This window comes from Astatotilapia calliptera, chromosome 19, assembly GCF_964374335.1.
Source record: "Astatotilapia calliptera chromosome 19, fAstCal68.1, whole genome shotgun sequence".
Lineage (NCBI taxonomy): Eukaryota > Metazoa > Chordata > Actinopteri > Cichliformes > Cichlidae > Astatotilapia > Astatotilapia calliptera.
The window spans coordinates 30913352-30926173 of NC_137440.1; the positions used below are offsets into that span (position 1 = coordinate 30913352).

At 38.1% G+C, this 12822-nt stretch overlaps 1 protein-coding gene across 2 annotated transcripts; it reads left to right on the forward strand.

The window, feature by feature from the left end:
- Positions 1–4374: 4374 nt before the first annotated feature.
- Positions 4375–12369, forward strand: pomt2 (protein-O-mannosyltransferase 2). Of its 2 annotated transcripts, none has more exons than XM_026152161.2 (21): positions 4375–4813; positions 4889–4973; positions 5059–5163; positions 5935–6043; positions 6264–6372; positions 6491–6650; positions 6746–6852; positions 6936–7018; positions 8729–8838; positions 8938–9004; positions 9129–9189; positions 9288–9366; positions 9505–9656; positions 9738–9829; positions 9919–9995; positions 10086–10157; positions 10230–10289; positions 10370–10475; positions 10554–10694; positions 10962–11073; positions 11663–12369. In XM_026152161.2, exons 1-21 carry the CDS (start codon positions 4521–4523, stop codon positions 11766–11768), a joined length of 2286 nt encoding a protein of 761 aa, XP_026007946.1. In that variant the 5' UTR covers positions 4375–4520; the 3' UTR covers positions 11769–12369. The 2 variants fall into 2 exon arrangements, with proteins under 2 accessions (XP_026007946.1, XP_080150120.1); XM_080293994.1 differs by having other exon boundaries at positions 10578–10694.
- Positions 12370–12822: the final 453 nt, after the last annotated feature.

Sequence of the window (12822 nt, forward strand, 5' to 3'; positions counted from 1 at the left end):
AAAATCTCAGCAGCATCTGATGCGTACTTTGATCTTCATCAACTCGTTATGACCAGGTCTATTTACTAAATTGTAGAGTCGCTGCCATGTAATTGGCCGATTAGCAAGTTCCATTAAGGAGCAGATAAACAGTTGTACCTAATGAAATGGACAGTGAGCGTATAGAACCTGTCTTCTTATGTTTGACTCCATTTTCATGCGATATCAGCAGCAATGTAGGAAAACAGTACCTTTCTTATTAACAGTATTAAGCTTGTTTTACAGTAGACGATCACAGCGTTGATTCTCTTTGTTGGCTTTGAAAGTGTGCGAGGGCAAATTTGTTTCATGCAACCACATCAAACAGGCAAAAGGATTTCTTTTTCCACACATAACATATTTGGTTTCGAATCTCACATCCAGACACTTCCCATGTCTGCATCTCTGAACACATGTAAAGACAAAGGCTTCATTTGTTGGAGAGGTTTGGTATATTTTGTACAGATCTAGTACTATGTATTATTTTTGTTATATATTCTCTCATTGCATTATAGCACAACAAATATTTTGTTCAACATAAAACATAAAATGTAAGAAATATCTGTCATTATAGCTTTTTGTAGATTTATATGTCTGTAAAAATGTTTTTTAAAGCATTTCTTTTTATGTATGAGGAGAGTGGCTGACACTGTACCAGAGGAACTGTGTGAATACCCTGCCCTGTGGAGCAGACAATGAATTATATTTTTTGGAAGTGGCAGCACTGTTCTAATTACAGACATTCTGACTCCTCCATTGCAAAGACGATGCTTTTGGAAGGCGAGCACCCACTTCTGCACATCACAACTTTACAGCTAAATATTAGTCGTTGTGAGCTTTAGTCTCTGGTGGATCCTTATGTCATGAATGTATCATAGACAGTATCAGCTTTCTGGTTTCTGAGTAACCACACGTGCCTTGTAGTCTTGTATTTTCAGGATGAAATTGCAGCAACACAGAAACATTAAAGTCTAATTCAGAGTCTGGAGGATGACTACATTTTGCCATTAACCTGCTTCCCCAGCCTATAAACCTACAGTTGTATAAATATTTTGTGTTGTTTTCTACATCCACTATTCTCTTCTGGTTAAATCATCACCTGAACCATAACTTTAAGAATTAAAAGAACTAAAAGAATATTTAAAATCTTTCAAAACCACAAATAACCTGAGATAAATGTAAAGCTGTGGTCAGTGGAAACATCATGCTCATTCATTTTGTTTACCTCTTGACTGTAATCACTATCAGTCATCAAAATAAAACATAAAAAAAGATCTACACGTTTGATAATTTACTTTGACAAATAGCACCCAACACACATTGCATTCATCATGTGTATACGCGCAGAGTAATTTGGGGAGTTTACTGGGATAAAACAAGAACAGTAAGTTTGTTTTAGTATGCAATATACAAATGATGATCATTAAAGTCATTAGGGCTTATTGCTACACAAAGCTGTGAGGTTCCCAAACAGTGTGGTTAAAGTATCTACACCAATCATGGGCATATTATTTTGTAATCATGATATGTTTGGTGGTAATTGTTGGAACAATTTCAATCAATAAATAAAAACTAATAACTTATTTTATATTTTTAAAATAGAGTTTAATTGTACTATAAGCTTTCAAATCATTCTGAAGTAAAAGTATTGATGCAGAAACACATCTTGTCGTTAAACACGTGTAGGATTTCTTTCTTTTCCACAAATGTCAGTGTTTTCCCCTCTGAAATAAATTAAGCCTTATTAGGAACTACTGATGTTACTGAATTATTATTAAAGTAAATTTGTTTGAGAAGCCATATAAATTGAAGCAGAGTTATTTTGATTTTTTTATTACTTCTGCTAAGGAGGTTACGTTTTTGGTAGCATTTGCGTGCACGCCATTCTTTCTGTCTGTAAACACATTAGCTCAAAAAGGCTTGAGAAACTTTGCAGGGGTGTAGAATGATGTGATGTTTAAAATCCATTAAAATCTGGCTTACACCCACCAAGGTCTTCAGGGTCAGCTCAATGATTTATTGGTCAAAAATGGACAAAAAGCCTTATGACTTCGATAAATACTGTGATGACTATGATTCTGTCACGACCGCGGGTGGCAGACGTGTGGAATAGGAGATAGGACCCAAAATGCGGCAGCTCTGGTGCAGATGAGTATTTATTAAACAAAAGAAAATACAAACAGCAATGGTGTGGGTGATGGTGAAACAGGAAAACCTAAACTGGGTAAAACTAACAAAACAAACCAGAAACGAAGATGCAGGGAGGTCCGGGGAAATACACGTGGAGAGACGCAGGGAGACCGAGGGGAAACAACACAGACGAAATAGCAACTACTATGACAGAAGACACAACTTAAAAACACTCAGAGAACACAGGGAGATTACACACAGGTGGGGAACACAGCTGGGAGTGATTAACGTGACGAGACTAGGGAGGCAAACTGAAAACACTCACATAAGACGCAGACCTTCACAATAAAACAGGAAACACATACACGCAATGACATAACACACCAACTTAACACAGACTGGGGGACACAGAACATAGGAACATGAACCATGAAACAGAAGAGTACAAACACCCAAGGTAACCAAAACCACAGAATACTAATAAACTAAACATAAACACGGAGTCGCAGACCATGACAGATTCTTACACGTATGTTGTGTCCTGTCAACATATAGAAAGCAACATAAAACAATAAAAATTATCTTGTCACATTTGACCTCTGACCTCAGCTTCAGGGTCAAAAGATTGATCTGAAGGCCAAAGTTTTATATAAAGAATGATATATACGTATATTACAGTAACAAGTTATAACAATATGAATACATGTTCCTGAATGAGTATTACTATTTTCTGGAAAACAAAAAAAACCCTCTAGATTTTTATTACTAAACATTTAATCGAATTTTATTAAGTAATCAATTGAATCCTACCCATATATAGCTATAGCCACGTAAATAAAAAATAATAAAAAATAATTGTACTCAAAACATAACAAAAGCCTACAATTTGCACCTGTTTCTACAAATTTCTTAAACTACGTTTAAAAATACAAAATAAAGCTAAATAAAGATAATACTTTTCCTTTTGTTTTGACAACTATTTGTTAGGATGATCTATGACAAAATAACATTTTATTTAAATTAATACACTTGTTTTAAATGCAGGGGTTGACAGATATGAACACACACAAACATGCTGACCGTTTTTCTTCAAACTGTGGTAAATTAAACGCTTAAAATGTCAAAGAAAAATGATTCAACATTGCAGCGCAAGACTGATCAGTGATGGACCAAATCCAGTTCCTAAAAAATGTGTATCCACTAGGCTAACGAGTGTGGGGTCAGCAAGTGCATACTGTGTTAACAAAATCTACCGTGAGATGTTCTCTTATTAATTAAACGTACTTATTATACTATATTTCCCTCTAGTGGGCTTACTTCTGAACTACACCAACGTATTCACGCCTTTCCACATTGGCCAAATTTTAAATGCGTTTATTCGCAGTCTAAAAAGCGGCTCCCTGATCTGGTGAGTATACCATGAGTGTATTAAGGAAAACGGAAATGTACAAACACAATATTAAACAATATTAACAAACAATATTTTAGAAAAATCTCAAAGAAAAATTCCTAACATGCCAACATGACCCTTTCAGGGATCCGTAGGTATCCCTACGGCATCCCAGAAGGATTTTGGGAGGAACTTACGTTTGAACAAGTGGTTAAAAAGTTAAGTCGTGGTGAAGGGAAAGTGGTGGTTTTTCGTTTTTTGAGAAGTACTGGTCTCATCATGAGGATCTGAGGGTTCAGGAGTGACGGACGGTTAACAGCCAGGAGATGGCAGTAATGCAACAGTTTTGGATGCAAGCTGCCGTTAAACTTGACTGAAGAAGAAGAAGAAGAAGAAGAAGAAGAAGGATTTTGGGAAATTTAGTTTATTCTTTCATCATCCATCGTCCACATAAATACGTGGATGTATTACACAGAAATACATCTCCTAGAAGCCAGCGTGTCTCAAACGTGTTTCATTGACTCGAGCTACAACCTCCCGTAAGGTGCCGGGCTCCTCCTAATGTAAAACCACTGATTAATTAAGCAGTAATTGTAGACTGTTAGCTCCTAGCTAATATCGTTCTAAATGTCGCCATTGGACCAGCGGCGTACTTAGCTAGAAAGTTAGAGAGGGGGGTTATTGAAGAAATTTGTCATTAAGTTGGGGGCAGTGTAACTGATATCATGTGTTGTAATTTGTTGAGTAGAGTAGGTGTGACGTTCACTGTCTGTATCGCCTGTTTTGACACACAGCTTTGAGAAGTGCTGCTAGCTGTTCAAACGTTTCTTCCTATTTATATCCGTGCTGAGTCTAGCTCCTCGCCCCCTGACAGCGCAGTTAGGTATCACCACATATCATATGGTTAGGTAGTATCACCCAAATACTGATTTACCTGGTGGGAAAGGGATCTAGTCGTTTGTATTAGAGGATTATTTTCCTAATGGCAAAAGCAGAATGCACTCCAAAGTGGAACACCTTAGCACTACGGAACAGGAAAACATGCCCCACACCAGAAAAGAGCTTTCAGACCACATTCACTCCTGTGTCCAAGGACAAGAACAGTCAAACTGCTGGACACTTAGCAGGAGGTGACACACAGTCCTCAAACGGACCATCTGGTCAGTTTTTGGCTCGAGAAAGCATTGAGTCTCCAAGCAAAGTGCTGCTAATGCTGGTGGCAGGGCTGTCTTTTTCTACACGCCTCTACATGATAACTGAGCCCCCTCATGTGTGGTGAGTGACATTTACTCCATGAAGCAATGCTTACTTTGAGTCTTGTTTACAAGATGAGTGATTTGGGTCTTTCAGCTGGGATGAGACTCACTTTGGAAAAATGGGGAGCTACTACATCAACAGGACCTTCTTCTTTGATGTCCACCCTCCTCTTGGGAAGGTGAGATGGCAGAGTATGTCTTTGGTCTGTCTTCATGCAAGGCTCTTCAGTCCCGTACCTGTTGACCTTTGACACTCTGTTGCAGATGCTGATAGGGCTGGCTGGTTACATGAGTGGCTACGATGGCACCTTTCCTTTCATAAAGCCAGGAGATAAATATGAAAACCAAAACTACTGGGGGATGAGAGGGGTATGCTGCTTGTCACACTTGGAAAACTGCTTTTTGGGTCAAAACATGAATTGACCAAATATAAGAATTCCCTGTCTGACACTCTCTGATTTCCCTGATTAAAAAATCCTGGTTTATGATATGATTCTTAACAGTAAATCTGCTAAATTAAATTTTTATTGAATTGAATTGAAATTAGTTTGCATGTTAATACAAAAAAAGACTTTTTGTGCTGATCCCAGGGGCCTTTTCTGAAGTGCATTTTCTGCGTAATCACCAGTTAACCTAACCCCACAAACTGTATCTTTCTGGATTGTGGGAGGAAGCCAAAGTACCTGGAAAACATGCAAACTCCACTCAGAAAGGTCCCAGTAGGATGGTCGATTTGAACCCAACGTTCTTTCTGTGAGGTATTGCTAACCACCATACTAAATGTATGCTCTTTTTCATAAAGTCTGTCAATTTCACAAGTATTGAAATGTACCCTCTGGGGCTGTGCTTATAAAGAAAAATGTAAATATTTAAAAAATTAGTTTGGGGAAAATGTATAATGCCCCTAACTTCATCACAAAATATGTATATTTTATATGCAAACTTAAAATATTAGAAAGCTCACAATTGGTAGTTTCTTTATGAAGAAATGTCTCAGAGATTGTCAGACTGGAAGCATGTATGCAGTCGACATGGAATTTCCTAATTGATTGCCGATACAGTTTTAATAGACAAATGTAAGAAATACCTAAGAAATGAATTTAAGGTGCTGATTTGTTTGTTCTTCCTCCTTTCCTGCAGTTTTGCGCCACGCTGGGCTCCTTCCTCCCCATCTTTGCCTACCTTATAGTGCTGGAGCTGTCTAACTCCTGCACCGCTGCTATCATCGCTGCTACCTTGCTCATATTTGGTAAATCATCATTTAATTGTCTTATGATGAAAGTTGCTATGGATTTCTTACACATACGAACAGTATGTAAGCAGTGAAGAAATGACTACACTATGACTCTGACTCAGAGTGACTTAAAAATGATTTTCCATCCCGGTCATCGTCTTCCTTTTCAGCTGATACCTCCTTTGATTACTGTGTATGTTGAGGTGAATCAATATGTTCAACACCTTTCTGACAGACACTGGCTGCATCACCATCTCCCAGTACATCCTGTTAGACCCTATACTCATGTTTTTCATCATGGCAGCAGTGCTGAGTATGGTGAAATTCAACCAGCAGAGATATAGGTAGGACACCAATAGAATCTGTTTGTCAAAGGTGAAAGGTTCACTATGGCCTGTTAATAATATTAACTACTTTCCTTCTTCCCTACTGAATCTTTTCTTTTCTTTCTTCTTTTTCCAGGTCCTTCAGTGCCTCCTGGTGGCTTTGGTTGGTACTTACTGGTATAAACCTTGCTGGGGCTTTGGGGGTAAAGTTTGTGGGTCTGTTTGTCATCATCCTGGTGGGACTGAACACAATCTGGGACCTATGGAGACTTCTGGGAGATATGAGTCTCTCGCTGGTAAACAGCAGGATATTACTAAGCTTACTGGTGCCGATATCGTTAGTGGTTATTGGAGGTTTGACCGCCCTTTTCTTCATGTTTCCTGGCACCAGGTGGACATTGCAAAGCACTTTCTTGCTCGGGCTTTTGCACTCATCCTGCTTCCCGTCATCCTCTATGTTACAATATTTGCTGTCCACTTTGTTGTGCTGAACAAAAGGTGAGAATGGGTGTTTAATAAGTACACATATGTTGACATTCACCGTATTATGTGAGTAATCATTATGTTTTTTTTCTTGCCAGTGGACCAGGAGATGGTTTCTTCAGTTCGGCCTTTCAGTCTCGTCTAATTGGGAACAACCTACACAATGCATCTATGCCTGAGTGTGAGTTGCAAACAGAGCTCTAAATAAAACCAAATGTCACTGCAGCTGTGTTTACTTAAACGCTACTCAGAAAGTGGAAAAAGAGGTCAAAGAGAAACGTAGACATTCCTCTAATATGATAGCCAGATGGGCTGAAAGATTTGCTTACATTTTACTGTCCTGGGAAAGTTTTATAAGGATTTCACTATCAAGGGTTTAATCCCTTAAGCGGTTGGTGCAAGGACCACTTGTTACTTTTCAAAACATTTCAATAGACACTCTGAATAAATGTAATTATTTTACTTGTTTCCATGATGTAACACCTTGACATCAACTGTTGCTGATAAATGGGAAATCTATCGTTAATTCAGCAATTGTTAATAGTTATTTACCGTAAATGTCAAATGATATATTGATTACTAATCATTATTTACTAATTGTTTGATCATTTGTTTGTAGAACGCAGTCCGAGTCTGTATTACAAAGTCGAAGCCGTTGCAATACTACATTGCATCACACAAATTTATGTTTGTGATATTTGCGGTGGCATAAATCACAGAAGACTTGGAGACAGCAATTTGGGTTCTGTTTCTCTCACTGATAAGTTCTGTTTTCATTTTGTGCTTTCCTCTAACTGTATGGTTTGGTTTCGGGAAAGGCTGTGGGAAGACAGATCGGTCTCATTCTCAGGATCAGTGCAAAAGCAAACCTAACAGCTTTGACTAAATGCATTTCTTAAGGACATGACTTTTAGATGCTGTTGCTCTCCTACAGTTAGTTTTTAGACCTGGCATTTCTTCTTTTGTCCTCCACTTGTCCAGTTTCCTCAATTATTTTTACGGCACACTTCACATGATGTATGCCAGGTTTTCCACTTTTACTTTGGGAATCACCTTGGTGCAATAATTTTGTGCCTGTCAAATTGTGTTATCTTTGCTAAATAAATGGAAACAAATGGCATGTTATTGTACCAGAGTTCTACTAACAGTGTGCCTAAAGAAACAATTTAAAATTGATTCTTAAGTGGCTTAACAGACAAAAAATATTGCTGTGATCAGAGACGAGGACTGGACTGAAACTGAGTGAAAAAGCAGCCGATATCCAAAGAAAGACTTTTAGAAGAGCACTTTTAAAATAAGGAACTGCATTGCAACAAAGTCTTGCTCCTTCGAAGCAAAATATAAAGAAATATGTTCTGTAAGATTACAGATTGGGGCGACCGTGGCTCAGGGGGTTGGGAATCGCATCTGTAACCGGAAGGTTGCCGGTTCGATCCCTGGGCTCTCTGTCCTGGCCGTTGTGTCCTTGGGCAAGACACTTTACCCTACTTGCCTACTGGTGTTGGCCAGAGGGGCCGATGGCGCGATATGGCAGCCTCGCTTCTGTCAGTCTGCCCCAGGGCAGCTGTGGCTACAACTGTAGCTGCCTCCACCAGTGTGTGAATGTGAGAGTGAATGAATAGTGGTGTTGTAAAGCGCTTTGGGTGCCTTGAAAAGCGCTATATACATCCAATCCATTATTATTATTATTATAATATAAATATTATTAAATGCAAATTAATTGTTTAACAGTAAAATAATTGGACTTTATTAAGTCTCTTAGCTATTTAAAATTTTTTTGATTGTGTGCATTATGTGGTTATGTGAGACATAACAAAAAAAAGTTTAATTTATTAATTTACATTTTCTGACGATGGTAGTGATCCTATGATTTGTTGATTTTCTCATGCAGACCTGGCATTTGGCTCTACCGTTACGATAAAAAACCTCCGTATTGCTGGAGGTTATTTGCACTCTCATTGGCACTTATACCCAGAAGGAGTTGGCGCAAGGCAGCAGCAGGTCAGGCTACTTGTTGAAAACTGAAATATTTTATATATTTATATTTGTAGTTTCTTTGTTTTTTTAAACTTTGTTTTCTTATAATTTCTTTGCTTACAGGTGACAGCCTACCTCCATAAGGACTACAACAACTTGTGGGTGGTTCACAGACAACAAGATAATAATTGTGAGGAACTGACGTTGATATATTTAACAATGTTGCCAAATACAATGTTAAAATCCAGCTGGGATAAAGAGTTGTTGTTTTATTGTTCATATCTATTGTTTTGGGGTTTTGTTTTTTTAATAAGCTCAATCTGGCAACCCTGATCTTGTTCGCCATGGTGATATCGTTCGACTGGAGCATAAAGAGTAAGTATTATGAGTGACAAGAAAAATGCACATTTTATTTAAAGTGATTCAGTCTCAGTTCTATCCCAAATCTCTTTGTGTGTGTGTTTTTCTTTCAGGACAACTCGTAACCTTCACAGTCACCTCCATGAGGCGCCTCTGACCAAGAAGCACTTCCAGGTTACAGGTTATGGCATTGTAAGGAAGGCTTTAACATAACATCTGCACTAAAAATACAGATTCAGTTGGACTCGACAGATTTATTGCATATTCTGTTTTGGGGTTTTATGGGTGTTCTGTACCCCAACACTAAAATTATTTTTGGTCTGTTCTTAGAATGGCACAGGGGACGCCAATGACCTGTGGCAGGTGGAGGTGTGCGGAGGTCGGAAGGGTGACCCAGTAAAGGTGCTGCGCAGCAAAGTTCGCTTTCTACATCGAGCTACCGGCTGTGTGCTTTACTCCTCTGGCAAAACTCTTCCAAAGTGGTAAAACGAGCATACTTTTAAATTTGAGATGACTTTGTACACAACCGATCAAAACGCACTACAAGTGTTGTTTCTGTTTAGGGGCTGGGAACAAATAGAGGTGACCTGTAGTCCCTACTTGAAGGAGACCCCAAGCTCTCAGTGGAACATTGAGGACCATATTAATCCAAAATGTATGATTAATTCATTCATTCCTATTTTGTGTTTGCACTTCTTGATGTCAGACAGCAGCTAACATGTTGTGTATTGTGTGTTCTGGCAGTACCCAACATTAGTCTGTCTGTGCTGAAGCCCAATTTTCTGGAAATCTTACTGGAGTCCCATATTGTTATGTTTAGAGTAAGTAATAATAAGAGAATAAATAAGCTCATCTGCTTTAAAAGAAAGTGCATCTTCATTTTTTTTTCATTTTATTTTATTGTCTTTTAGGGAAATAGTGGCTTAAAACCCAAAGACAATGAGATGAATTCCAAACCTTGGCACTGGCCAATCAACTACCAGGTGCTTTAAATATAAATAAATAAAATTATTTTTTAAATATCTTTTAACTTCATGTAATTTCTTTCCGTGAAGGGCTTGAGGTTTTCAGGAGTAAATGCGACAGAGTACCGCGTTTACCTGCTGGGGAACCCTGTAAGTTTGTTTTTAAGTTTTATGCTTACAATCTCATTTAACCAGCAGATCAGTGTCCTCATGGTGAAAATGGTTTTCAGGTGGTGTGGTGGATAAATCTGGCCAGTTTGGGGTTGTATCTCACCATGGTGGCGGTGGCTTCCATAGCCACCCAAAGAGGTTTTTCATTGGGCCAACAAAGAATAGGTATGGTAAATAATGGTGCCTTAACAGTATGTGTTTGCATCGTGACTTTAAGTAAAGCGTTATTGTCCTGTGATTCAGAGCATTCTCTTGTGCTTGTGAGAGGAGGTGGACTGCTGATGCTCGGTTGGCTCCTGCATTATGCACCTTTTTTTACCATGGGTCGTATCCTCTACTTTCACCACTACTTCCCTGCAATGCTCTTCAGCAGCATGTTAACAGGTACCAAACTGTGCTGGATTTCTGTATTCCAACTATAACGTGTAGAGGGGAGTGCAGGGGTACAGAAGTGAAGTAGAAGCCACACATAAGAACCTTTTTTCAGCAGGTTTGGTGGGTGAAAGTGTCGCCAATACTTCACTTACAGCTTACTTCACTTAATGGCTTGCATTAGAGTCGACAGTGTTTAGGACACAGTTATCTCAGTTTTGCATACTTGACAGACAGTTTTTGCAATTTTGGTTAAATAATTGTATTTTTTTCCTCCAGGACTGACGTTAGACATCCTTTTCAGAAGTGCTGACCTTCTACTCCACCCACCTTATTCCTATTGGTTCCAGCGAGCTGGGCAGCTGCTGCTTCTGTTTAGTATTCTTTACAGGTGAGCTGAGTACTATGAAGAATCAGCTTGTTCTTAACACTGTCAGAAACAGCCTATCATTACTGTGAGGTATCTGCTACATAATGTAGTTCCTTATGATAGTCCAACTATTGTTTTATACTTTGATTGATGCTCTTGATGGTCCTAATGGTTTAATTAGCCATGAAGTTCTTGTAGCAGACTCTGTTTGCTGTGGATGAAAAGATTATGAATTATTAAAGGATTGTTATTGTTTTGTTGAGAGTTAATGACAAGATTAATACCTACAGCCCATCATGATTGATAAATCATTTAAGTTAAAGGAAGCAGGTGCTCTTAATATGCTATATATTGTCATGTATATCATGTAGATTTAATACAGTTTTCAAGTTTGGATGGACTATCATACAGATATTCTAATAGGATTACAACCTTCTCATCTGGCTCTCAGAAAGAAGCTTCTCTGCTAATTCTTACTAAATATTAAAAGAATAATTACACTGAACTTCTTGCTGCTGTGACTTTAGATCTCATAGCCCATTTTAGCACAAGAATGGAAGTATTTCATCTACTTAGTGTAACTGACTTTGATCCATTCACTGTCTGTCAGTTTCTACCTGTTTCATCCGCTGTCCTATGGCATGACGGGTCCACTAGCACACGAGCCGGGCAGCGCCATGGCTGATCTGAAGTGGATGGACTCCTGGGAGTTCTAGTCTGCTTTGCAGGAAGATGACACTAATGATGTGACTTGCACCTGTTCTGAGTATAAGGGACTTAAAACTGACAGAGTAGTGTTTGCACAAAGAAGTGATTCTTAAAAGGTACTGACTGAAATTCTACGTGTCTTAGTATTTGTGTCACAGCATTTGCACCTGACGTTGTCTATCATGCATGAAGAATGCTTGTTAAGGCAGACCTAACTCAATGCAATGTGAAAGCCCGATTGTGGTGTAAGTGGGAATCTTAACTTTGTCTCTGAGAGGCCTTAACTAACATCACAACTTCTGTTCCTAGATTTAACGTGTACTGTAATTAAAAACAATAAGCTAAAGTGCCTGAAAGGAAAAAGTTTTTAAAAAGTAAGTTTTAAAGGTTTAAATGCTACATCTCCCTGATTTTCGTTTTTAAATTTTGTACAGTTAGAAACTATTAGACTGTATTTTGATTAGGGATTTTCTGATTTTACTCATTACTTAGTATTTTGGTACTGTATTTAGCCATTAGTGCTGTGTGTTACACACTATTTTTATACTATGTAAGACTATTACCGACTCTGTTTACATTTTAATGTGATCAATAAACAGTGATACTGCATTCTGTATCTATACATGTAAAGTTTTCTACATTTTTGAAGTTGAAGGAAACCTTTAAATTGTTTTTATGTTCTGTACAATAACATGAAGCATGTCTTTACTAGACATGGTATTTTCAGTGTTGATAATTAAAATATGATTGACTACTTGAGATATCCCCAAAAGCTCAGAAATGTTTAGAAATCTGATAAAAGTCATAGAGTTCAAAAGATCATTCCAGTAATATCCATGTAAAAACATAAAAAGTAACACTGCAACAGCTTGATATTGGTCCCCTTGAAAAGAATTACATATAATATAATACATTGCTTTGGTTGCAGGTGTATAAACATATTCCTGTGCTCCCAAAGTTATATTGTTAGTTTAAATGTAGGAACCGAAGTCACCCCGACCCAAATATAACCGTCAGTTACTTAATGTTCGTTCTATTTTTTTCTGACTTGAACTTAATGCT

Coding starts and splice junctions, on each gene's coding strand:
- pomt2 (XM_026152161.2), top strand. CDS start 4,521: ATGGCAAAAGCAGAATGCACTCCAAAGTGGAACACCTTAGCACTACGG. Junction 6,853..6,935: donor TTTGTTGTGCTGAACAAAAG/GTGAGAATGGGT, acceptor TTTTCTTGCCAG/TGGACCAGGAGATGGTTTCT. Junction 10,158..10,229: donor ACTGGCCAATCAACTACCAG/GTGCTTTAAATA, acceptor CTTTCCGTGAAG/GGCTTGAGGTTTTCAGGAGT.